The sequence below is a fragment of the Nerophis lumbriciformis genome, linkage group LG38 (assembly GCF_033978685.3).
Source record: "Nerophis lumbriciformis linkage group LG38, RoL_Nlum_v2.1, whole genome shotgun sequence".
NCBI lineage: Eukaryota > Metazoa > Chordata > Actinopteri > Syngnathiformes > Syngnathidae > Nerophis > Nerophis lumbriciformis.
The window spans coordinates 17886318-17912242 of NC_084585.2; the positions used below are offsets into that span (position 1 = coordinate 17886318).

The 25925-nt window shown below is 38.8% G+C and overlaps 1 protein-coding gene and 1 long non-coding RNA gene across 6 annotated transcripts in view; one reads left to right on the plus strand and one right to left on the minus strand.

Annotated features, from left to right (window-relative positions):
• erc2 (ELKS/RAB6-interacting/CAST family member 2) overlaps nucleotides 1–25925 on the plus strand; it is an 87065-nt gene that overhangs the window by 42120 nt on the left and 19020 nt on the right. For 2 of the 5 annotated variants that reach the window (XM_061932553.2, XM_061932554.2), the window contains 9 exons: nucleotides 1113–1268; nucleotides 6504–6671; nucleotides 10874–11041; nucleotides 13771–13908; nucleotides 13977–14117; nucleotides 14197–14337; nucleotides 17005–17040; nucleotides 20314–20516; nucleotides 25030–25155. In XM_061932553.2, the coding sequence (XP_061788537.2) occupies nucleotides 1113–1268; nucleotides 6504–6671; nucleotides 10874–11041; nucleotides 13771–13908; nucleotides 13977–14117; nucleotides 14197–14337; nucleotides 17005–17040; nucleotides 20314–20516; nucleotides 25030–25155 (1277 nt within the window). The remainder of the gene's footprint in view (nucleotides 1–1112; nucleotides 1269–6503; nucleotides 6672–10873; nucleotides 11042–13770; nucleotides 13909–13976; nucleotides 14118–14196; nucleotides 14338–17004; nucleotides 17041–20313; nucleotides 20517–25029; nucleotides 25156–25925) is intronic. The other 3 variants (XM_061932555.2, XM_061932556.2, XM_061932557.2) reach the window with 2 other exon arrangements.
• On the minus strand, nucleotides 9470–14895 carry LOC133578271 (uncharacterized). The gene is made up of 3 exons (XR_009811831.2): nucleotides 14666–14895; nucleotides 14165–14274; nucleotides 9470–14047 (listed from the first exon to the last, which is right to left on the minus strand). It is a non-coding gene; the product is annotated as an uncharacterized lncRNA (long non-coding RNA).

Below are 25925 nucleotides of genomic sequence, written 5' to 3' on the forward strand. Positions count from 1 at the left end.
ACGAACCCACAAATGCATTGTGTGTGCATCAACTATGAAATAGAAAAAATTTAAACAGGTGGAGAGCAAAATGCACCTCTCTAATTTGAAGACTCGGTCTGACTGTGGAGACATTTGGGCCAATCCAGTCAGCAAATCTCAGTAGACACCAGCAGCCTCACTGCAGAGGCCTGACATCACTTCCTCAAAATAAATCATGACATCATTGCTAAGCAGATACGGCCCGCTTTCGCTCGGACGGATGCCCTCCTCCTCCCCCGACGGTCGTCACGTGGCGCGCGAGCTCCGGGATCCTTTTCGATTAGGGGAAGTCCCGCCTCCTCGTGCTGTGTGCAGGAAGACCCCCGCATCGCTCCTCTCTCCTGTAATCCTCCCTCCTCCTCCTCGTTGCCTCGTCGAGAGAGTGCACAGTGTAGAGCCTGCCTGCCGCCGCTGCCATGGAAACAGGCGTGGTTGTTTATGACGGCGAGAGGCCAGTATGCGAGCAGAAGAGCGACACGAAGAACATTTAGTGGATGCACCCGCGATGAAATGTGGACGGGATAACACCTCCCTCTTTTGAAGGTATTATGTCTTTCCTGCATGCGATATCACTTGATAGATGCTCATGCGAGGTGCAGTTACAAGGTCTCACCGATGCTCCATTGAGGATTCATGATGATGAATGACTCCTTCCAAGAAGTTCAGAAGTTCAAAGCCATAAGGAGCAAAAAAAAAACAAAAAAAGGGAGGAAGGTTGCGTGAGAGGAGCAACAGAGCATAGCTAATGCTAAAGACATTGTATTATTTATTTCAAAAGCAGTGTAGCGAAAGCTGCACTCGCAGTCACAGTTCTGAGACTGCACGGGTGCTGCTTGGATGCAAGCAGCAAAATCATACTCGTCTGCCTTTTTCTACTGCATGTTTCTTTCCAGTCCAGGCTGATCTCTTCTGGGGTTCCAAATGGTGATTATTCCTCTGAGCGGCAGTAGCCTCGTTGCCTTTCCTTGTCATCATCTACCTCCTTTTTTGTGTCTTTCTGGACCCGAGTTCACTTCTCATGTGTTCTGCGAGCAACTTGTGAGCAATGGCGATCTGTAGGCTGACGTGCGTCTCCTCTTGTTTGCATGCAGGACACCAAGATTGCCTCGCTGGAGCGCAACATTCGAGACCTGGAGGATGAGATCCAAATGTTGAAGGCCAACGGCTTGCTGAACACGGAGGACCGTGAGGAGGAGATCAAGCAAATGGAGGTCTACAAGAACCACTCCAAGTTTATGAAGACCAAGGTAGGCGTCCCGCCATGCAGAGAGGAGAATAACCAATGAGGGATTAGCATTTAGCATCATCAGCAAAGTGTCTAGTCGGCATTTATCGCAGCAATGCTTGTCTGCTGGGTTGAATTCAAAGCTGAAGAATACAAACCAGTCAGGCTGGTACTGTACATACCTCAGTTTTTAAGTTTCACTTCATTTTGGATACAGAAAAATAACAAAATGCAAAGCTGCATTGCTTTTGTGTGAACAGTTTTTATGATTTCTCAAAATTAAATGTAAAAGAAATTGCAAACTCCTTTCAGGTAATTCTCCAATAAATAACATTCTCAAATAAAAAATTTTAAAACACAAATAAAAGTACAAACAGTGTGAATACATAAAAAGTGGTGTCACGATACAACTTTTCTCTTCCTGGTACAATACCCATAATGGATCTTGGAGTTTTGGCCAATAGCAATATTCATCTAGTATGATATCAGCCCACGTTTTTTACTTGTAATATTTTGTAGTGTAGAATGTTACAAAAAATGTGATAAAGATACATTAGTCAAACAGAGAACAATGGTAGGTATGAATCACAGACCTATTTATTATTAACCTTCCGCAATGGACTTATGCTGTCTTTAAAGTAAAGTGGAGTGCTAATTATTTTTGGCGACACCTAATGCCACAATAATTCATAAGTTAATTCATAAAGCTACTTTTGCCCCAACACAACAACTTTCAGCTATTGCACGATTGCAAAACCCACAACAAACACAAACGTCTCAACACAAGTATAAGCCAAAACACGACAAGTTAAAGACGCAACAGAAGTGACAGCAGATAAGTTTCGGCAACGGACCACAATGGCTGAGGCAGAAAGTTGAAAACAGCGCAAAGAACGAAGTTGGAAAAGTAAGTAGAATCTGACTACTTTTTCAGTCATAAATAACTTTTTTTACTTTTTCAATCATACTAATAGACTGATGTTCATTACACCGTTTTTAACCTTCCGCCTCAGCCGCTTGGTCCGTCGACGAAACTTGCTCCGTCCGTCGTGTCCTGTGTGGCTTTAAGTTGTGTTGCGGCTTTATATCATTGTGTTGTGTCCTTGGTCTTTGCAATCGTGCTATAGCTGAAAGTTGTTGTGTTGTTGCATTGTGATATTGTCTTGTTGTAGCGTTTGCACAAGACAATATCACAATGCCATTCATGTTTTGATGACTGATGGCGTCGTAGAGATAGACTTGAGTAACATTTAACGTCCTTATCATTAAAAGTGCTCTTCTTCATATAAAGTGTGCCGATCTTAAATCCAGTGTATTATTTTTTAAGGATCAATATAATCAGTATATTGCCTTTTAAAACACTGTTGGATTGATACCTATCTTCCGGAAGGCCAACATGCCGAGCACAGATTGAAGTAGTTGAATCTTTGGAATATAAATCGATATATTGATTTATCGATTTATCGTTACACCCCCAGTAAGTAATATGCAACTATAATTATCTTGATACTTTTTATATTGACAAATGTACTATTTTACACTGCAATATTGTTCAATGACGGATGCTTATTACGTGTGTCAACCTTGTGTGCTATTGTGTGCTTAGCTGTTGTGTAGCTGCGACTATGTTTACCTTTTGTAAATGACTTGACTAAAATAGAATAAAAGGCCAACCTTGTGTGCTATCCACTGCCGCACAAGTAAACGTGTTGCAGGACTGATTGTGTCGAAGATTTTAGATACAAGCTGATGTGATCCGATATGCTGATATAACATCAATGCTGTATTGGACCACCCCTAAATCTCATGCGATCTGATTTTTAAATAACAAGATTTTTTTGTTTTTTGATGTTACTTAACAATCTGAATCACAAACAAATGCTGTCATTTTGCTCAAGAATTCACACTGGCTTGTCATTATTAGACAGCCAACACCTTTGCCTCACTTCCTGTCCAAAGCCGGGGCGAGTTGGCTCCATTTCTCTGACCAGTGAAGCTAGCAGAACAACTAACATTTACCACCTCACGGGAAAATTGATTGCACTTATTATTTCACGTTTTTTTGTCTTCATTAATTTCTGTAGCAAATGTCTCTCATCAACTGTCTCTTTTGAACCTCCCTTAAAGAATGACAGAAATACCTTTTTGCTCTCATTTCTTTAAAGCAGAACAAGACAATATGATAAGTCTAATAATTACAATATTAATATTAATTAAAAAACTATGTGACTTCTTTAAAAGGCTTCAGTCATGCACACTCCTTGAATCAGCAACCACCAATCTCCACTGATTGAGAGTTAAGTCAGACAGTGCTAGACAAGAGCTAAAAGCTGTGGGCTGTCAACTAATTGTCCAAGTGCAGCTCTTAAAGTACCAGTATAGTGGAAAAACAAGTTGCCTCTATATTGAAGCTATTAACATATGTATTTGTTTTAACACCGAAAGACTTACAAAGTTTGCGAGTAAATAGATATGATCAAAATAGTATCAATCTCACGGTGATTCCAGAGCCATTTTGTAAGATAATGATCAAGTCAGTCACGTGATCTGTGATCAGAGGTGGGTAGAGTAGCCAGAAATTGTACTCAAGTAAGAGTACTGTTACTTTAGAGATCTATTACTCAAGTAAAAGTAAGGAGTAGTCACCCAAATATTTACTTGAGTAAAAGTAAAAAGTATGTTGTGAAAAAAATACTCAAGTACTGAGTAACTGATGAGTAACCTGTTCGTTTAATGATGACGGCAACAAATAATGCACAAAAACATAAAAATAGCAATGAGCAAATTCAGAGCCAGAAATATCTCTTAAGCAACTAAAACAATAATATATATTAAATAATAATACATTAACATAAAAAAATTAAGGCAAATTGAGCCGCAATAACTTAACAGCACCATACGCTCAGTAGTCAGAGATTACAAAAGGAAAATAACAAGTTAGCCTTTACGCAAACCATTAACTGATAGGTGTGGGCTACACCTGGGAACACACTGATTGGTGTTTCTATGCATGCGTGTGTGTGTGTGTGTGTGTGTGTGTGTGCGACTGTGTGTGTGTGTGTGTGCTGCAGTGCGTTAATAAATGTCCCCACACGATGTACATTTGACAGTGATTCATTGCAGGGAAGCTAACATCAGCCTAAGATGACAGACAAAATATCTACTAACGTTACTTACGGCGATGTGCTTCCTCAAATTTGACGTTGAGTTCATGTAAGCTTAAGCTTGTTAATCATGTGACCGCCTGGCTCTGTTTGATTGGTGATACGGAGTCAAACGTCACCAGTGACTGCATTTGATTGGTGAAACGGAGTCAAACATCACCAGTGACTGTATTTGATTGGTGAAATGCAGGCATGCGATAGATCCTACTTTGAAGGTCTATCTGACAAACCAAAACAAACAAAGCGTGCATTAACAGATCGATAAAAATCAGTAGCGAGTAGCGAGCTGAATGTAGATAAATGGAGCGGAGTAAAAGTAACGTTTCTTCTCTATAAATATACTCAAGTAAAAGTAAAAGTATGTTGCATTAAAACTACTCTGAGAAGTACAATTTATCCCAAAAGTTACTCAAATAGATGTAACGGAGTAAATGTAGCGCGTTACTACCCACCCCTGTCTGTGATGTAGATGTGAGAACCACAGATCCCCTTCCCAACAACAACAATGCAAATCATGCAGACTTTGTGAGAGCCAACAACGATTACTTTGGTAAAAATGGTGATCCAGAACCTTATATTTTTGACCCTGAATATAAGGAGGGTGAGCTTTTTTTTAGACACTGGGTGCTATACAGATCCAGCTTCAGTGAAACATCATAACATCATGTAGCACTATTGTTAAGTGCTAAACAAGAAATCCAAATTACAAACATAATAAAACAATCACTTACTGTACAATGTCTGCTCTCACTGGGATGCCGACTGATGTGATGTCCATATATTCCCGTTTAGATGAAGTATTAATCATGATACACACAAAGGGTTAAAAGGAAAAGAGACCGTCTTCGGTTGTCGTGTTTTTGTTTCCTCCATCTCCGGGTAGAAATTAATTGTCACAGCTTAACAACTTCTAGATTCATGGCTAAAACTTCCTAATATTCAGATAAGAGGCATGATTTATAATCTAGAATAACTTTGACGAGCCGAGATGCGATGCAGCAGTCGCAGAAGCAAGACACCTGCCGGCTTACTGTACAGCAACATAAGCTAGTTACCTCTGTATTATCAAAGCGCCGCTAAAAATAGTCTGTCTGTGTTAGCGCCTATAATAATAATATCGCTAATATTTGATTAATATTCAGGTTCCGATATGTATAAAGAGTATTATTGGCAGGTTTTAGATGGTTATTAAGAGGGTTTTGTGAGCGGAATTGTTAGGACTCAATTGTTAGCAGACTTTTTATTTAATTATTTAATTACGACTCAGAATGAATAAAAACGAAAAACAGACATGTTCTTGTCTTACATAACGATTACAAATAATCGACAGCACATCTCTTTCTAATTTTTGTATATTTCCAGAATGAATGCTGATATGGTCAGATTACAGAAGCGTTCCTATTGTTGCGTCATACCACTCTGAATATACGGAAATTGCCAAAGATGTTCGGAGCGAAATATTCAAAATGGCCATTGTAATTGTGGTATTTTGTGATGTTGAGATGGTAGTTTCACATACTTTGGGGTAGTACAATTGGATATGGTTTTAATGGATACAATGAAACACAATTAAGCATATAAAGATAACTAGGTCGTTTCATGCAGGAACTCAGTACGCCTCTGTACCATACCTGAAAAATCTAATTTCGAATACATGTGTCATTAAAAATGTTGACTATATCTGTCAATAATAACGCTGTCATCTCTCCAGCATATGGAGCCTTAAATCTGCCATCATGCTGGCTTGTGCATGTCTCTCTCTGAGGACCCATCGTCCTCCGTCTCTCCTGAGCTTTGACTTTCTGTTTACTCACTGATCCTCGTGTTGATCGGCCAGGCCAGCCCTCAGCTTTGTTGCGCTATTTTTAGACGTCTTTTCATCCATCATGAATACGAATGATGTATAATAAATGATGAATGCACAGGAGGGGAGTCAGTCCCAAATGCATTTTTAATGAGAGAAACGTTGATGCAAACAGTGCTAAAGCTGTACTCGTCATTGTGATTTTGTCTGTGTGTGTGTGTGTGTGTGTGTGTGTGTGTGTGTGTGTGTGTGTGTGTGTGTGTGTGTGTGTGTGTGTGTGTGTGTGCAGATTGATCAGCTCAAGCAGGAGTTGTCCAAGAAGGAGTCAGAGCTGCTGGCTCTGCAGACCAAACTAGAGACCCTCAACAACCAGAACTCGGACTGCAAACAGCACATCGAGGTCCTCAAAGAGTCTCTCACTGCCAAAGAGCAACGTGCAGCCATCCTGCAAACAGAGGTAACTTGAATCCTGCAGCTAAAGTAGATCAACACAGCAAACATGTCTACATTCAAATGGAGCAAAAATAAATATTGTAACCCTGCATTAGGTCTGAGGCTTAGAATATGAGGTATATAATACAGTGTTGCCTTGATATACGAGTTGATTCATTCTGTGACAAAGCTCATAGCTTAAAATACTGTTATTCCAAAATTAATATTCCCATTCAAATAAAATACATTTCCAGTCATCTATCCTGGGCCCCCGCACACCCAAAAACACACAACCAATGTCACATGCTTTTCAATCGTGAAAAAAAAACTTTGATTTGCCTTAACGGCACATTACAGCGTTTCCTCGATGATCGCTTGAGTTACGTTCCAAAACCCCCATAGTAGGTGAATTTTCATGAACTAAGGACGCTATTTATTTATTGATTTGTATGAATGTTGTATGTATTTTAGGTCAGTGGTCCAGGGTGTACCCCGCCTTCCGCCCGAATGCAGCTGAGATAGGCTCCAGTAACCCCCGCGACCCCGAAAGGGACAAGCGGTAGAAAATGGATGGATGCATCTCTCAACCTTTTTGACCTTGGGGCCCAACTTTTCCACTGCAGAGGGCCGTAGGCCCGCTCAAATAATAACACTGAATTAGTAAACTTACTCTTTGTTTTTAATCGTATTCAATATTTATGTCTCACCTACTTGCAGTTTACAACCTTGCCAAATGATATGAAACCATGTGTTAATCATAAAAATGATTAAGCTAATTTTAAAAATAAATACTAACCAAATATACTGCATAAGAAGGGACTCATAAATAAGTGAGGAAAACACATTTACATTGATGTGCAAAATAAATAAACACATTTCTGATGATTATGTTTAACTAAACTGTCAATAAAACTGAAGTGCAAATAAAATCTTTAGTCATAATTTTTGTGTTTAAGAACCTTCTCTATGACTTTAGCGGTTGCTTTGCGATTGTCATTGCTGCAACAAGTGATGGAAAAGTGTAATACTGAGTACCGTCGTGGCCCACACAGACCAGTAGGTATTTTTTGGCGCTCAGGCTCCATTAATTGTCTCTGCCCTTATGGTTAATAAACATTGTTTTAGATCGTTATAAACCCTCCTCACGCTGTTACTAACCTTTCACACACACTCATAAACACTTAGGGCCTGATCTGCTAAAGTTTGTGTGTACTAAAACATGTGCAAACTTGATAGCACATGCAAAACTGATCAACTAAACTTCTAAGCAGAGGATTGTGTCTCTTAAGTGAACAGAATAAGGAGCAGAATCAATTTAGCGTGTCTGTCTTCATGAATATGCCGATTATATGCTGATCATCAGAACGCCCACAGCACTGGGATGAGAAGATGCAAATGTAATTATTCAGCACGTTTAAAGTGTCCTATCAAGGCTGATCACTGTTCTGTAGGCGGTATTTTACATCTTAATTTAGCACGTCTAAAAAGTATGTGCAAACTGACACAGTTACGCACATGGCTGTGAGAAAAGAGGTGATCGTGCTGCAAAGACAGACGGTGGACAGATAATTCTACGTCCTACGATCCTTGTCAACATATTTGGACTGTCAGAAATAAAAGATATTAGACATATTGTCTAACCTGCAATATACTTTTATAGCTGCTGGATGATTTATGTGGCTGATTAAAACAAATTAATTTCATGTGTTTTGTGTCTGCTGGCGTTTTTTTCTTTTAAATGGCATTTTTTATTTCATTTAGAAAATATATTATATAGAAAGACATCTTTCAATAAGCGTTTCCGTCTGGAATGATCCAAACGCATGAATGTGTCTCCCTGCAGCGTATCACTGCGCTAAAAATGCTTTATGTTGTTTATAGATTTGCGATTTTATGTTACAGATTATAGATGTGTACTGCTAGTTCAACAACATAGCACACAAATTGGAGAGCATAATACCATTAACGTCGAAGGCAAACAATGCAGCTACCTAATTTAAATAAGGCTGTCTTCACCACTTTTCAAATGTACACACAGTCTTAGTAGATCACATGCAATTATATTTTATAGTAGACTGACCATACGTCCTCTTTTCCCCGGACATGTCCTCTTTTGCGGGGCTGTCCGGGCTGTCCGGGCAGAGTTTCTTAAATGCCTCAAATGTCCGGCATTTTGAGTTAGGGTTGCATGTATTTTCAATGTACGTCCAGGGTTAAGAAGGGTTTAAAAACAAAACAAACTGTGAAGGTGTGCGCACGCAGCAGCATTCGTGAGGGGGGTGGGGGGCAGAGACAGAGAGAGCGAGAGAGTTCTGATAAACTCGCATGGGTCGCCAGGCTCTGCTTTTTATCGATAGATTTATCAAATTGAATTTTTTATTATCGATAGCAGGGGTGTCAAAAGTGTGCGGCCCACAGCTAATGTTTTAAAGGCCCACGACACATTTAAAAAATACTATTAAAATAAACAAAAACATAACAAAAGTAAAATAAAAAAGCTTAAAGGTGAAATGTAATTTAGAAAAAGTTGCAATGTTGACTAATAAAACAAAGCTGGGTTTTTTTCTTTCAAACTGTCATTGCTCAAAACATAATATTGAATCAAAATGTTATTATGAATTATTGACCTATCCAAGGTTCCGATTACTTCATATCAAATATTGCACTTTGAAAAATATTTTTGGTGGATGATTTTGCATATTTTGTGTGTTTGCCATTAAAAACATAGTTTTGTTTGACAAAAAAGGGTGGAAAACAAAAAAACAAACAAAAAAACAACATAAAAAAAAAAAAAACATTTTGAAATGAGGAATAGATCTCAAGTTGATATAGACTCCAGGGATTTAAGCGTTAAATATGAAATGTATTTATGCCCTGGCACACCATTATCATCATTTCATGGCCGAAGCAAAACACTTTTTACACTTTTATACTGAAATAAATACACCTACAACTTTTTAAATAAAAACATAGAAAAAAATACCAGCAGTGGTAAAGTTCAGATCCATGAAGGAAAGAAGAAAGTGAATAAATGTTTATAACTGAATACATTTACATATGTATACACATTTTTTTTGTTGTTTTATTATTTTTTTTAATGAATTAAGTAACGTTTATGACAACCTTTTTCCAAAACACAATATAGAATGTGAGATATAACAGGTTAATGCATACATTTATAATTTTTTTTCAAAACGCTTACAAAAAAGTGGGACCCCAATCATTTACTGTGGGACCCCATTTTGAAAATTCCTAGCGCCAACACTGCTGTCAACAGAGGAGAAAAAAATGCTTTATTTAAATAAATATATTATTTATAAAGCAAGTTCGAGTATCATTGGCAAATTTTTAACCTAGTCCCGGCCTTGGTGTGCTGCCTACCTTGGCACCCATATACAGTATGTGTCCTCTTTTTGGGATTTCAGAATATGGCCAGCCTATTTTATAGTATATAATATTTTATAGTTTTATTTTTTGTTATCTGGATCTTAGTAGATCAGGCCTTTAACTACGCTCTTAAACACCGGCTACATTCATACGTAATTGTAACATAAAATATTGTTACACACAAATGATGACGCTAAAGAATTAGCTGCATCATGATGACAGTGACGCTCGTGTCTTCTTTCGAGTGAGGAACAAAGTTAGTGAAAGTTGTTGCCACAGTATTTTTGATAGACACTGTTACAGTTATCCTTATATTCTTTATTAGTGAATTGAGGATTCATCTTAGTAGCTAATCTACCTTCTTTTAGCATAGCGATGAGGAGGTTCATCTTTTCTCCCGTAGTAACCAGCTTTGTCTGGGGCTAAGGTTCTGTGCCAGAAGCCTTACAAGGCGTGGAACGTTTGGACATCATCGTAGGCCTTCAAATTAATACAAATGTTAAACACGCAAGCAGAGCTACAGTACATGGAACTGAAGCAAAGAGGAGGCTCAATGTGGCTGAGCCAACCAGCTGCCAAAACAGAGAACTAAAGTGTGATTGGTTTGCCATTGGCCAATGGTGTACCGTGTACGATGTCACATGAGAAAGTAGCTTCACTACTCAGTAGACAGCTGGTAATATCAAAAAGATGTTTCTATAAAACACACATTTTAAATTTTTAAATCTGTGATGCCCTGAGACTGTAGTAAGTAAACTGTGAAGTGGCGAAGGAAAGCTGTATTTGAAGCGAGATGCCAGCACATTCTTTGAAGTATTCTTTGCCTCCGCCATGCTTCAGGTAGATGCTCTGCGTCTGCGTCTGGAGGAGAAGGAGTCCTTCCTCAACAAGAAAACCAAGCAGCTGCAGGACCTGACGGAGGAGAAAGGCACACTCGCTGGAGAAATCAGGGACATGAAGGACATGCTGGAGGTCAAAGAAAGGAAAATCAATGTCCTGCAGAAGAAGGTAAACATCACAAAAAAGAACAATTATAGTCTTTGATGCATAATTGGATATGCATGAATTATTAACGGAGAATGAGGCGATTTTGTTGACTTTCCGTGTTTGTGTTGTGGACTAAAACAGTTCTGCAAAGACAACTCAGAGTGAGACCTCACGCCTTTGGACCAAAAATCCACAAACCTGCGGAAGCGTCTTTGTTTAATCAAAAATATATTTGCTTCTGCTCCGCCACCATCCACCTGGGGCCTCATGTAAAGAGAGTTGCGTGGCTTTCCTACTAAAAATGGAAGTACGAACAAATATAGAAAATGGCGTACGCAAGTAGAAATTCAGATGTATTAAAGTGTTCGCACTCATAAATCCAAGCACATTTCTTTGTTGAATTGTAATCTACTTGAAATCCGCCACAGACGTGTGCGTGGCTTGACTCGTCCAGACTACGCCCCCTTATATTAAAAGTAGCTATGTGCTTGAGTCAGTGGAGGGCCGTGCTTTTCCCACCTAGGCCGTCAGTGATGTCCGACTTCAATGATTACCTCTCAAAATACCATAATTTATGTCCCCACATGACCATTGCTGGAGAAATACTATACAGGAATAAATGTACGCATTACTGGGCATTGGATCACATCAACAGTATACAAAACAGGTTATTTTCTGGCGCATTTAAAAATCAATAAACCTGCATCAGCAATTAAAACATATCTCATGTGGTACTGTCAAAATTAAAATTGCAAAAAACATTAAACGTGAAAAAATTAAGAAATAAAATATTTGAACTCACAATTTGTACCACCCATTCGACACCGTACAAGTCAGTCGGTTGATTCGAGTGGAAATGGCGGGCATTTCCCCGTTTCATCACCGACATCGTCTCACAAGATGTAGTTTCTCTTTAAATATCCTTCTTAAAAATATCCTTGCAAATATATATCTGCCATCTAATCAACATTTTGTTCTCCTTCTTTGTGGGTCAACACTTCCCGCTTCCTGCTAAATTGCAACTTGTGAATGGATACTCACTTTGGAATTACAAGTGAGTATCCAATCACAGTCTCGTTAACATCAGGCTACCTAGAGAGGCTACTGTCAACAACTTGTGATCTGATTGGCTATCGCAACTGTTCATCAACTGTGTGTGTTCTCAAATTCATCCGCTAACGGTCCTGATGAGTATCCAATCACAGGACGCGTAAATGTCACGTTCAACCTTAGGCCAGCTAGAAGGCCTGAATGACAACAACTCGTGATCTGATTGGCTATTGCAATTGTCTATCAACTATATGTGCCTGTTCACTAACAGTTCACAGACGCCTGCATTCTTGATTCTGAAGGCTCCGGGCAGATTTCGTACAGCATGGCAACATAAGCTAGCAAAATTCCGATTGGAAACAAACTCTAACCTAAAAACAACAGCACTGGAAGGAGCATAATATGACATGAAGAGAAAATGAATACTTTTAAATATATAGGGAAAGTCAAATTAAAAGGCCCGTCGTTGGATGTCGTTGTGGCTTGTGCAGCCCTTTGAGACACTCGTGATTTAAACTTTGATTGATTGATTGAAAAGTTACTTTTATCTTTAATTATGATCATGATTTCTGGTTATGTTAGGCCAGCAGAGAAGGCCTTGCTGTCCCTGACGGCACACCACTGGCTTGAGCTCGCTACGGTCTGACCAATCACAAGTCGGATGTGCTTCTTTCTCGTGTTTAAAGCAAACGGCAGAGCGACTGTCAGCTTGACTTTGCGTGTCTCCGAGAACTGACTGGAACTGAATGGTCGTGTCAGGAAGAAGGTGCAGACGAAGATAGATGTGCATTGTCAAAACTGACTTGGGGACATTAGTGCTCTACCCCGACGCTACAATGATACGTAACACTTCAGAAGAAGTGGGTGACTGATCACCCCAATGTGAACTTATACCAAAATGTGTTTATACAGTTGCCAGACCCCCAAAAGTAAATTTTGTGTCCTTGACTCAAACTGTTTTACATTGTTGAAAACAAATGTTGCTGAGCCTAAATCTTGGGGGATCATCAATCAGTCTCAATCAATCAATCAATCAAAGTTTATGTATATAGTCTTTAATCACAAGTGTCTCAAAGGGCTGCACAAGCCACAATGACATCCTCGATTTAGATCCCACATCAGGGCAAGAAAAAACTCAACCCAATGGGATACAATGAGAAACCTTGGAGGCAGATGTGGGGACCCCTCCCCCCCCCGGGCAGGGGATCATCTTGAGTGGAGACAAGTCAGCAGTGCAGAGACGTCCCCAACTGATGCACAGATGAGTGGTCCACCTACTTTAAACAGCTAGCGCGTCATCTGTGGTCACCTAATAACCTCTCCACGCAGGAGAGGGGCGCAGAGCAGAAAAGAGACGGCAGATCAACTGGTCTAAAAGGGGGGTCTATTTAAAAGCTAGCGTTTACAAATGAGTTTTAAGATGGAACTTAAATGCTTCTACTGAGGTAGCATTTCTAACTGTTACCTGGAGGGCATTCCAGAGTCTGAGGATTAAAAGTTTTCCCATTTTTATGTTAACTATTACCCAGCATCCCCTCTGTGTGTCGCTCAAGTATTCACAGCCTGTCAAAATATGCGTACGGTGCCGTGAGGCAGAATACATTTCCACGTCAACATCAGTTTTTATACATCTCATCGTTGCCGTAAAAGACGGCGTATGCAAGCTTGTTACATGATGGCGCTGGTCTCCTCCTCCTCAGATTGAGAACTTGCAGGAGCAGCTGAGGGACAAAGACAAGCAGCTGAGCAACTTGAAGGACCGCGTCAAGTCTCTGCAGACCGACTCCACGAACACCGACACTGCTCTGGCCACCCTGGAAGAGGCGCTGTCCGAGAAGGTAAGGCCTAGTAACCGGCGCTCTTATTGTTGGCTTCATTCAAGTGTTTTTACTGTGCGTCCTGTCAGGAGCGAATCATCGAGCGTCTGAAGGACCAGAGGGAGAGGGAAGACCGAGAACGTCTGGAGGAAGTGGACGCCTACAAGAAGGAGAACAAGGACCTCAAAGAGAAAGTCAACAGCCTGCAGATAGAATTAACAGAAAAAGAGGTGTGTGATCAACATGCGTTTGACACCTTGTGTCTTTAAGAACGTACTGTTCAATACTTCTCTTGTGTCTACGCTTCAGTCCAGCCTCATCGATCTCAAGGAGCATGCGTCTTCTTTGGCATCCTCTGGCCTCAAAAAGGACTCCAAGCTCAAGTCACTTGAGATCGCCATTGAGCAGAAAAAGGAAGAATGCAGTAAGTTGGAGACGCAGTTACAGAAGGTAAGTGGTACAATATTCAATACATGTTCAGTATCTTCTATTCAGACATGTTTAGGTATAAAGTTTTATTTGACTGAGACATGACCACCTGACCAGTCTCAATATTCACTTTTGGTCATGTCAGCATCAGAACATACAATTTAATCTTTAGCCTCACTGTTAACAAAGGAAAGTGACAAGAAGTTCATTGTACAAACAGATTCATGGTCTTAAGTTGATAGAATGTTCTAGATCAGGGGTGTTTTAAGAGGGATGGCTGTAGATGTTGATTTTTATATCATCCAGCCAGGAGTTTGACACCTGTGTTGTAGATTTTTCTGTAAGTTACCTGGGTCCTATAGATTGTTGCAATAAGGGTGTGCTTTCTCCATATTGTTCAATATAATCAGGCATATTAAGGGTCCCTTAATAGCTCCAGCTCCCCACTACCTCAAGAGGAATAAGCGATAAAAAATGGATGGGATAGATATTATGCTAAATTGATCTTTTAGATGATGTTTATGATGTCATGAAGCAAAAACTTAGATGAGCCTGCCACTTGTATATATGCCTATCACTTTATAGATGTCCTCTTTGGAAGAAAAACAATACAAAACAAAAAAAACAGGCTTCTCTACACATTCTAAAATAAATCTCTGCCAAGTATCTGTCAGTCAGCTACATACGTGAAAGTTGCACGTTTGATCATTGCTTTAATCTCTGGGGAATAGGCTAATTAAGCATTACGTTGCTGTTAAAACTTGAGTGTAATGTTAGCACTGTAGCTAGCATAGCTATGTTTGTATGGCCAATATTAGCATCCTTCTGTCCTTAATGTTACGTTTTGTATGTGATATACGGCATCGATTACGTTAGATAAATGCATAGTTAGTGTGAATGTAAAAAGTGAATAAAGTACACTTTGTAAAAAAGCAGGCTACACATCTTAAAGTACAGCTCTATCAACATGGGAACTGTAAGTTTTGATCATTTTGTTTTTCTTAATTGAAAAAGCTAACCTGGCACAATGTCACTGTTTAAAATAATAATGTAATGTTAGTGCATAGCTATGCTAGTGTTGCTAACATTTCTGTCCTCCTGTCCCACTCCTATTATCCATTATTACACTGAACAAGTACAGAGTTTCAGTCTGGAAGTAAAAAGTGGAAAAGACACTTTGTAAAAAAAAGTAGGCTTCACTAAACATCTTAAAATACAGCTCCACCAATATGAGAGCTGTAAGTTGGATCTTTTTTTTTTCTTCAGCAAAAAAGCTGACATAGTACGATGCCGCTGTTTTAATGTGAGTGTAATGATAGCACTTAAGCTAATATAGCTATGCTAGTCTTGCCAACGTTAGCATCCTTCTGTCCTTTATATTACTTTGGTGTATGTGATATATTATTACGTTGGACAAGTGCAGAGATACAGTGAATGGATAAAGTACACTTTATAAAATTGCAGGCTTTGCTACACATCTTTAAAAAAGCTCTACCAATGTGGCACCTCTAAGTTTTGACTCCTTGTGTTTTTCGTCAGCGAAAAAACTAACCTCGCACAATGTCATGGTCAAAATGTAGGTTTAATGATAGCACTTAAGCCAGGGGTGTCAAACTCATTTTAGATCGGGGGCCACATGGAGAAAAATCTACTCCCAAGTGGGCCGGACTGGTAAAATCATGGCACGATAACTTAAAAATAAAGACAACTTCAGATTGTTTTCTTTGTTTAAAAATAGAACAAACACATTCTGAAAATATACAAATCATTATGTTGTTGTTTTTTTTTTTACACTTACATGTTGCGGTTAATAGTATTCTACCTTTATTTGTCGTTATTTATACTTTCTGAATAAATTATGTGATAATGTTCATCAGTCAACTCATTGGTGTTAATTTTCAATCTATCAAGATAAAAAAATATTAAAATCAAACTACAGGATGCTATTTATGTAGTTTGATCATTTTCCTCGACTGATGTACTAACATTTATTTTGTAGATATGTAGCATCGTCTACAAAGATACAAAGAATTGCTGTTGCGACATCCAGTGGACACATTTAGAACAGCTGTTTCTTTCATTCGAAAATTTCAGTTTAATTTTTTTACTTAAGAAACTGATCCTGCGGGCCAGATAAAACCTGTTCGCAAGCCTGAACCGGCCCTCGGGCCGCGCGTTTGACACCCCTGACTTAAGCTCTCATAGCTAGTGTTGCCAACATTTGCATCCTCCTGTCCTTATTATTGCGTTGTTGTATGATGTATGCAGAGTTCCAGTGAGTGTATATATAAAAAACGGGTACAAGTCTATGACAGCACTTTATAAGCATTGAAGTTACAGGCATACAAAACTTACTAAAAGTACTTTTAAACTGTCGAAATGACAGCATCATTGCTTACACACGTCCAATTCACTATTGTGGGATCTTTAGCAAAATATGTCGATATTTAGTGACCTTTCATGGACAGAACTCGATGTTACCTGTGACCATGATGCTCCTGTAAACGGCAGCAAAACGATTGTCGCACACATCCTTTCCGCCTCATCTGGTCCTCTGCGTGTGTCTGTGCTGTGCTCAAGTGTAACCATGTATAACAAAGTCCTGCTGTTGTCTCTTGCCTCACACTGATTCCTAACACGTCCTCTCCTCAACCCTCCGCTGAACCGCTCCCTCCTGTCGCAACGTAGCAAGCTGAGCAGCTTTTCAGTCACGTGAACAATCCTGTAAGTTCCTCCCTTTTTGAGCCACAACACGGAACGCATGAGGACTTTAGGAGACGACACATGGCGCCCTTCAGCACATGAGGCTCTGCTTCTGCCACCCACCCCTCTACTCCTCCCCACTGTCCCTGTCCCTGATGCATGTTGACCATGCACTGTACTGGTGTAAAAGGAGCTTCACATTGGGCAGCAAGTGTTTGTGCTTGTCACATTTCTGCTAAATCTGATCTATATTCTACAATAGAATATTCTTCGCCTGTTTGTATAAAAGCGATGTATTGGACATGCGTACATGAAACTGACAACAGGCGGTTTTAGTGTTGTTTTATGCACTTTATTGACCCGATTATAAGACAATCCTGACTACAAAAGGTATGCCTTTTTATTAGATATTTTTCAAGGGAAAATTATTGTCTTTTAAGCTTACATTAATAAGTATGTGCGAAAGTTGTTTGATGACTGCAGATTCATTGATCACCGTTCCTTCAAACTGGTATGATGACTCCTGTCTTGTTTGCTAACTTGCTATAAGCTAGGGTTTCCCGATCTGATATTGATATATATCGGTCCGATTTCAGCAAAAAAAGTATGGTTGTATCGGTTCGCATCTAAAATCTCCGATACAAGCAGTCCTGCAACGTGTTTACTTGTGCAAAGCAAGACAGACAGTTAACATGTAAATGTCCTCCAATAAGCACACAAGGTCATTTATAAAAGGTACTGTAAACATGGTACAATTAAAAACAAGTATCAAACAGTTATAGTTGCATATTACTTACACATACAAAGTCTCAGTGTTAAAACCAGTAACAAACGTGTACGCATCATTCTTAGTGCATCATTAGCTTTACTTATTGATTTATCGTGGCCATTAGGGTTGTACAGTATACCGTTACTAATAAAGTACCACGGTACTAAATAATTATAAATGGTACTGTACTGCTTCTAAAAAATATCAGTACTTTTTTACCGGACGTCATCACGTCGTGTCATTGCTGGTAAAACGAGCCGAGGCGCATGTTAGGCAATGCACACGCACGTTGTACTTACAAGCTGACACACTGTGCAGACATAAGAGGTAGAATGGACGTATTTAGGCTTAAAAACTAATGAAAAAGGCGAAGCTTTAAACACTGAAGTGCCACTCTGAGATGGGTGCTTTAAAATATAGCCAGCTAGCTAGCGGCTAACATCCATCTACAGCCGGCAGTGTTTTAGCAATTTCTAAATCACTAATCCTCGCTACCATGGCTACAGATAAAGTATGTTTCAGATCCCCGCAGCACGAGGAAGGAGGATACAATAGCTAACCGATAACAGCAAGCAAGCGCTCCTGAATGTAAGCAAGTGCCATAGGGTGGATCTACACAGACATCAACTGTAATGATACCAAGCACAAGAGCTGTATATAGTCGATACTACTATGATTACATCGATATTTTTTATTATTACAAAATCTTTTGTCATTTCTTTATTGTTTATAAACTCAGGAAATACATTCCTGGACACAGGAGAACTTTATTTATGACCAATGTATGATCCTGTAACTTCTTGGTATTGGATTGTTACCAAAATTTATAGTATCACCCAAACGTATGTAAAGTATCCAAAATACAGAAGAATAAGTGCTTATTGAAATGTAGCAGAAGTCTAGATTCTAGATGAAACAGTAAATGAACACGTAGATTATTAATTCATTTTCTATAGCTTGTCCCTCATAATTTTGACAAAATAATACAACCAAAAATGACACAATATGTTACTGCATACGTCAGCAGCCAAATTAGAAGCCTTTGTTTGCTTACTTACGACTTAAAGTCAAGTGTCTAGTATGTGCACTATGTTCTTTAATGACAAAATTGTTCATTGATTACAATGATTTTTTTAGCTTTCCTTTTATTGGCATTCAAATTTGAGCTTTACAGTACAGATAAGAACAACATTTTGTTGCATTAGCTCGTTTTAGTGCAGGATAAAAGAGCAATAATGTGGAGATATACATAAATAGCTTACTCTTCAGATAAATACATTGCACTTTTGCATATGCATCCACGTTTATGGATGTATGTTATATTGTCTTTATATTTTCTTTATATTCCAGCGAGTTAATCCGTTTTTGGGGGGAATTGAGGGGATTATTATGATGCGTTCAAGAGTCTTATGGCCTGAGGGAAGAAGCTGTTACAGAACCTAGAGTTTCTGCTACGGAGGCTGCGGAACCTCTTTCTTGAGTCCAGCAGTGAAAATAGTCCTTGGTGGGGCTGGGAGGAGTCTCTACAGAAGAAATGTATGTTTAATGTTTCATAAGATTTTCTGTTTAATAAATCCAGTAATTAATTTTAATTTGTGGTTCCCTTTATTTTGAAAAGTATTGAAAAGTATCAAAATCCAATTTGGTACTCAAAATATTAATATCGGGACAACCCTAATGGCCACTAATAACTGCATAAATCCATTCCAGAAAGTTAATAATAAATAGGTTTGTGTTTTTTCATACCTACCATTGTTCTCTCTTTGACTCATATTACTAGATAAAACATCTCCAACATTCCACATTACAAAATAATAAAAGTGTGTATAATTCCTGCTGATATCGTAGCAGGTCGGTATCGGGCAATACTGAAGGCTCCAATATTGGTATCGTGTTGGAAGTGAAATTAATTAATATATGTATGTATGTTACAACGTTTGACATTGTTTTGCAGATTTAAAATGAACAAATCTGTGGTTGAGTAGAAAAGTTTAGTTCCGTGTTCACCCTTAATTGAAGATGCGGTGCAAAGACGTGTGTAAATTGTTGGCTTTGCATGACGCGTTGGACCTGGTTTGCATGTTGTCTCAGTGTCGCCGCGCTTCGCCACTGTCTCAGTGTGGTTAGCTGAAGTCCCGAGTGTGGTCGGCCGTCACTGCAGTGGTTTGGCCGAGGCTGTTTTCTTGCACCGTGTCGACGTGTGGCTGCACTCGTGTCTGTTGTTGACAGTCATGCGGCATTGACCTTGTTTGCATTTGTGTGCTTGTTAATACACAAACGCACTGTTCATACCGTGTATGTGTTTGTTTGTGAAAAGTGAATCTCATAAGGACGTTAAATTGAGCTATATTGCTGCGATAAAGCAAATGAGCGTGTGTCACTAGTGATGCCCGTGTCTTATTTAGTCTGTCTTTCATTCAGGCGGATGGCAGTAAAGCAAGCGGATAAGCTTATATAAGTAACGTAAAAGAGTTTTGTGTCACACTGAGTCCGTCTTTGTATGTGTTTTGTGTGTGTGGATGCAGAAAGCCCACGAGGTGGAGCATCAGTCGGGCCCCAGAGGGAACCCGGACTACGTGGACCGGGTGAAGCTGCTGGAGAAGGAGGTGAGCTTCTACAAGGACGAGGCCAGCAAGGCTCAGATGGAGGTGGAGAGGCTCCTGGACATCCTGCGGGAAGTGGAGACCGAGAAAAATGACAAAGACAAGAAAATCGCCGATTTGGAAAGGTAAGATTAATTCAATTTTACACTCAGTATATTGTGTGGTTGTAGCGGTACTGGGTTGAAATTGTGTGCTGTTATTTAGTTCAGAAAGGGAAACTAACTTTTATTTAGTTAGTTTCAAGAGTCTTATGAACAAATATGCTTTTAAAGAAGAACAGCACTTTTTTGGAATTTTGCCTATCATTCACAATCATTATGAGAAACAAAACAACAAATGTATTTTTTTAAATCAGGGGTGTCAAACTCATTTTAGATCGAACTGGTGAAATCACGGCATGGTAACTTAAAAATAAAGACAACTTCAGATTGTTTTCTTTGTTTAAAAATAGAACAAGCACATTTTGAAAATGTACAAATCATAATGTTGTTGGGTTTTTTTTTACACTTGCATGTTGCGGTTAATAGTATTCTATCTTTATTTGTCGTTATTTATACTTTCTTAGTAAATTATGTGATAATGTTCATCAGTCAACTCTTTGGTGTTAATTTTAAATCTATCAAGATAAAATAATATCAAAATCAAATTACAGTATGCTATTTATTTAGTTTGCTAATTTTCCTCCACTGGTGCACTAACATCATGGGGTTTATTTTTTTTTACATTGTAGCATAATCTACAAAGATACAAAGAATTGCTATTACAACATCTAGTGGACACATTTAGAACAGCAGTTTCTTTCATTCAAAACATTTTGGCTCATTTTAATACTTAGCAAACTCATCCTGCTGGCCGGATAAAACCTGTTCAGCCTGCGGGCTGTACGTTTGACACCCCTGTTTTAAATGCATTGTAACTCTTAACTAATTGTAAATAAAAGTCGGCTTACAATGGAGCCAATGGGAGCTCCTCTATTCCACCCATGAATCCCTTTAAAACGCATCCAAAAAGGGCCAACAATACTCCATTTACACATTTTATGACTTGAATATTAGCCAAGTATTATTTATATTGTTATTATAAGCGCTAACGCAGATTTATACACTATTTATAGCAGCGCCGTGATCAGAGGGAGGTAACTTGCTTGTGTGGCTATGTGTACATCATCGGCTGGTGAGCTGCTTTCTTGCCTCGGAGCTCGTGAAAGTTTATTTTAGATCATAAATAATGCCTCTCACCTTGGTAGAACAAGGAAGAGGACATAACTCGATAAATTGGTCAACTTTGGCATCAAATTTTTAGACTTGGAGATGGCGAGAAAGACATGAAGTCGCTTGGTCTGCGCTTGGTGCCAGCCCCCTTTTTTCTTCGCAAGGATTATGGTTATTCTTCATCTGAACATCCTAGTGACAGCAGAAATTGTACTGTAAGTGGTATTTAATTATGTTTGCTGAAGTGAGTAGTAATCAGTAATGTTGAAGGAAAAAGCGAACGTTGTGATGCATTTGTGAAATTAATGTGCCGCCGTATGCCTAAAATGAGCAAAATACAAAAATATTACGTGTTATCATAACTCCTTTACATATATACTTACAGCGCGTATATAAAACCTTATGGAGGTGTTTGTATTCCATAAGGATTGTGAATGATAGGCAAAATAGAATAAAAAAATGCAGTTCCCCTTTAACAATATATTTTGATTGTGGTTGTAGTCAGCATGGTAATGGCTTCTTTTGAGTTGCATTAAAGAATATCACACGTTTTGACGTGCACAATTGGACATGTCTGAAAACGAGTAGGAATACGTTTTTTTGTATCTTTCTTCCATTTTATTGTATTTTTTACCGATTCACTTTCTATTATTGGACACATATTCCGGGGGGAAGCTAATGTGTAATAATATATACATTATTCTGGAATCAAAAATAGAGAAACAAATCAAATAAAATGTATAGACACACTGGACAGTGTACAGTAATGGATACATTTAAAATAATACATTAATAATTGCTAGATATATGATACTCAATTTAATTCTAATTTAAATAAATAGTAAATAATATAATCATTAATACATTATTGAAATTATAATTTATGTAAGAAGTAACACAGTAAAATGAATCTAAATGTATTAATTCCAACAACAGAATAATGATAAATATAATTAGTGCTGTTTTTAACAAAATTGCAAAAAAAAACAAGGCACTCTCTTTTTCAGTTAAAATGCCTCTAATATCTGTGGTATGTCTTAATGGACATGTTAATCATCCCCTATGTGTTTGAATTTGTGTCCCTATTCCAAAGAGCCCATTTTGTTTTACCTTTTCACTTTTTTGAGGCCCTAGCAGTGTTCCTCTTGAACCTTTTTTGATTACTTTTCAAAATCAGATTGTAATGAATCACGATTAATCACAGTAAATGACTTGCTTGCATTTTAATTTCTGGAAAAAAATTGCCTAAACCTTTGAAACAAACTTAATGTGAAAATGTCTTGCATGGACATTTAAAAAAATGTTTTTCCTAAATTCACATTATTTATTTGCTTAAAACTTGTTCACAGTATTACCTCAAGTTCCATACGTGGTTAACGCAGTTCTTCTCAAATTTGCGGTGCCAAGGGCGTGTGACACCGGGGACATGCTTTATCAGTATCATACAGCATCATGCTTCAAACCTCACTTTGAAAAGCTGTGCACTATAAAATGTGCTCATCTAGTCATTATTCTTAACTCCCTTTTTTGATTTAATAAATAATCACAAATTGTTTTATTCATTTTGGTTTTGTAGCTTAAAGTGTTTTATATATTATGCTCCTGAGTTAGGTTTTCTGTTTAATTTGAATTTATTGTTATATTTTGAGTTAATTTAATTTGAATTTTCAGTATCAAATGGCTCAAGTTGGTCAAAAACATTTTTTATAGTTTAAATAAATATTATTGTTTTGGATTTCAGGCAAATTAATGTACTTTAAATATTTTCTGTTACAAACGAAATAACTTTGATAATAGTCATTCTAGTATATATTCATTTTTCTATTTCCTTCTTTTTTTTCTTCTTTTTTTATTTTTACAAGGATGCAATGTTGTGCAGAGGTTTAATTATAAAAAATGTTTAGACGTGAAGTGAAGTGAAGTGAGTTATATTTATATAGCGCTTTTTCTCTGGTGACTCAAAGCGCTTTACATAGTGAAACCCAATATCTAAGTTACATTTAAACCAGTGTGGGTGGTAATGGGAGCAGGGGGGTAAAGTGTCTTGCCCAAGGACACAACGGCAGTGACTAGGATGGCGGAAGCGGGGATCGAACCTGCAACCCTCAAGTTGCTGGCACGGCCACTCTACCAACCGAGCTATACCGCCCCAACAAATGATACTATTTATAGACAAATGATACCCTTTATAGCTGAGAGTGGAGGGGTGCAAAATATTTGCTTCTTCCTGGGGAGGGTGTAACAGAAAATCATTAAAAAGCACTGGGTTAAAGTTAAAGTACCACACGAGGTGTGGTGAAATTACCCTCTGCAATTGACCCATCCCCTTGTTCCACCCCCTGGGAGGTGAGGGGAGCAGTGAGCAGCAGCGGTTACTGCGCTCGGGAATCATTTTGGTTATTTAACCCCCAATTCAAAAAACGTAAAGGAGCATGTGCAGTCAAAATAAATTGGGTGATTAGTCTGCGTTGATACATAATTAATGCGGTATTTTTTGGTAACACTGATGGACCGGTGGCACTGCTAATTTATTGGAGGATTAAGCTACCTTTTTTCGCTATTTAAAAACAGCATTCCTTAATCTAAACTTATACAATTACATTACTGTCTGAGCAACTAAGATATTAAATTGTTCACATTAAACTTACAGGCGGTGCTCTACTAGATAGAGAGATCGATTGATACTGGAAGCAATATGACAACAAGACGTGAATTTGCATGACGTCATACAAACCGGGCGTACAGCACTTAACACACGTTTTTTTCGTTATCATTAAAAGACACAAAGACTTTTACAAATTAAAATGGAAGAAGAGAAACATATTTAAACACTCAAAAAAATATGTCTCTTAAGTAGCCAGAGCAATATTATTATATAACATGTCTTCTGCCAATTAAGTATAGTGTGGCTGTTTATTTATATTATGAAATGTTTTAAATAAAGCTTGGTTATAAGTGTGTATGAGTAATTTTTGAGCACATTCAACGATACTGTGAAAGTAATGATAACCGTGATCATTTTGGCGACAATAACCGTGATTTGTAATTTTCATATTGTCACATCCCTAATTCTTACCTAACAAAGTGGGAAGTGAGTGTATTGTTAGTTCTGTGCTCCTTATTTCATCCTGTTGCTTTACAAGCTGTATGTCAAGTATGTACTTTTGTCTCTTGCGTACTCATTGATTGGTTGTACAAATGATGTTTAATAGTGTTGTTTTTATTGAAGAGCAAAAGAGTCAACATCTCACACACTTCATGTAGTTGTTAGTGAGTGGATTAACAAAGTCTTCTTCTTTGCCATTCTTACCTCCTTTCTCTGCTCCCTTTTCTGCCTCCTCAATGACCTCTCCCTTGCTTCATCTTCCACCACCCTTCACCACACCATCATCATCATCCTTCCCACCGTCCGATTGATCCGTCTCAGCCCCCTTCCTTCCTCTGCCTTTCGCCCTACCCCTCGTCCGGGTGGCAGAGCCCCCCCTGACCCGCTCCCCGCTGTGTCCGCCGCCCCCCCGCAGATAGGGGGCATGGTGTGGGACTTCCTGGGAAAGTGAGTGCCCTGCCCTGGCACTCGAGCTCGGTGGTCTGTGATCGGCGGATCTTTGTGTCAGAGTCGATGTCCACGGTCACGTGACGCAAACATCCCTGCATTTGTGTTTTTCTCCCCACAACTTCAGTGTTTCCTTCAGGAGTGCAAACTATTTCTTACTGGTGGGGAGGGTGTAACAACATAATTGTCAAATTTGCATAATTGGCACATTTGCAAAAAGGGAGTCTTAAGCAAGAAAATCAAAACATATACAGTACACACCTTCTCCTCATTCAATGTGTTTTCTTTATTTTCATGACTTAGCTTCAAGCACACCTGTGAAGTGAAAAACATTTCAGGTGACTACCTCTTGAAGCTCATCGAGAGAATGCCAAGAGTGTGCAAAATGGTAATCAGAGCAAAGGGTGGCTGTTTTGAAAAAATTTAAGTAAATGGTAAATGGGTTATACTTGTATAGCGCTTTTCTACCTTCAATGTACTCAAAGCGCTTTGACACTATTTCCACATTCACCCATTGACACACCCATTCACACACTGATGGCGGGAGCTGCCATGCAAGGCCCTAACCACGACCCACGACGAGCAAGGGTGAAGTGTCTTGCTCAAGGACACAACGGACATGACAACGTTGGTAGAAGGTGGGGATCGAACCAGGAACCCTCAGGTTGCTGGCACGGCCACTCTCCCAACCTCGCCATGCCGTCCCCAAAACTAGAATATAAAACATGTTTTCAGTTATTTCACCTTTTTTTGTTAAGTACATAACTCCA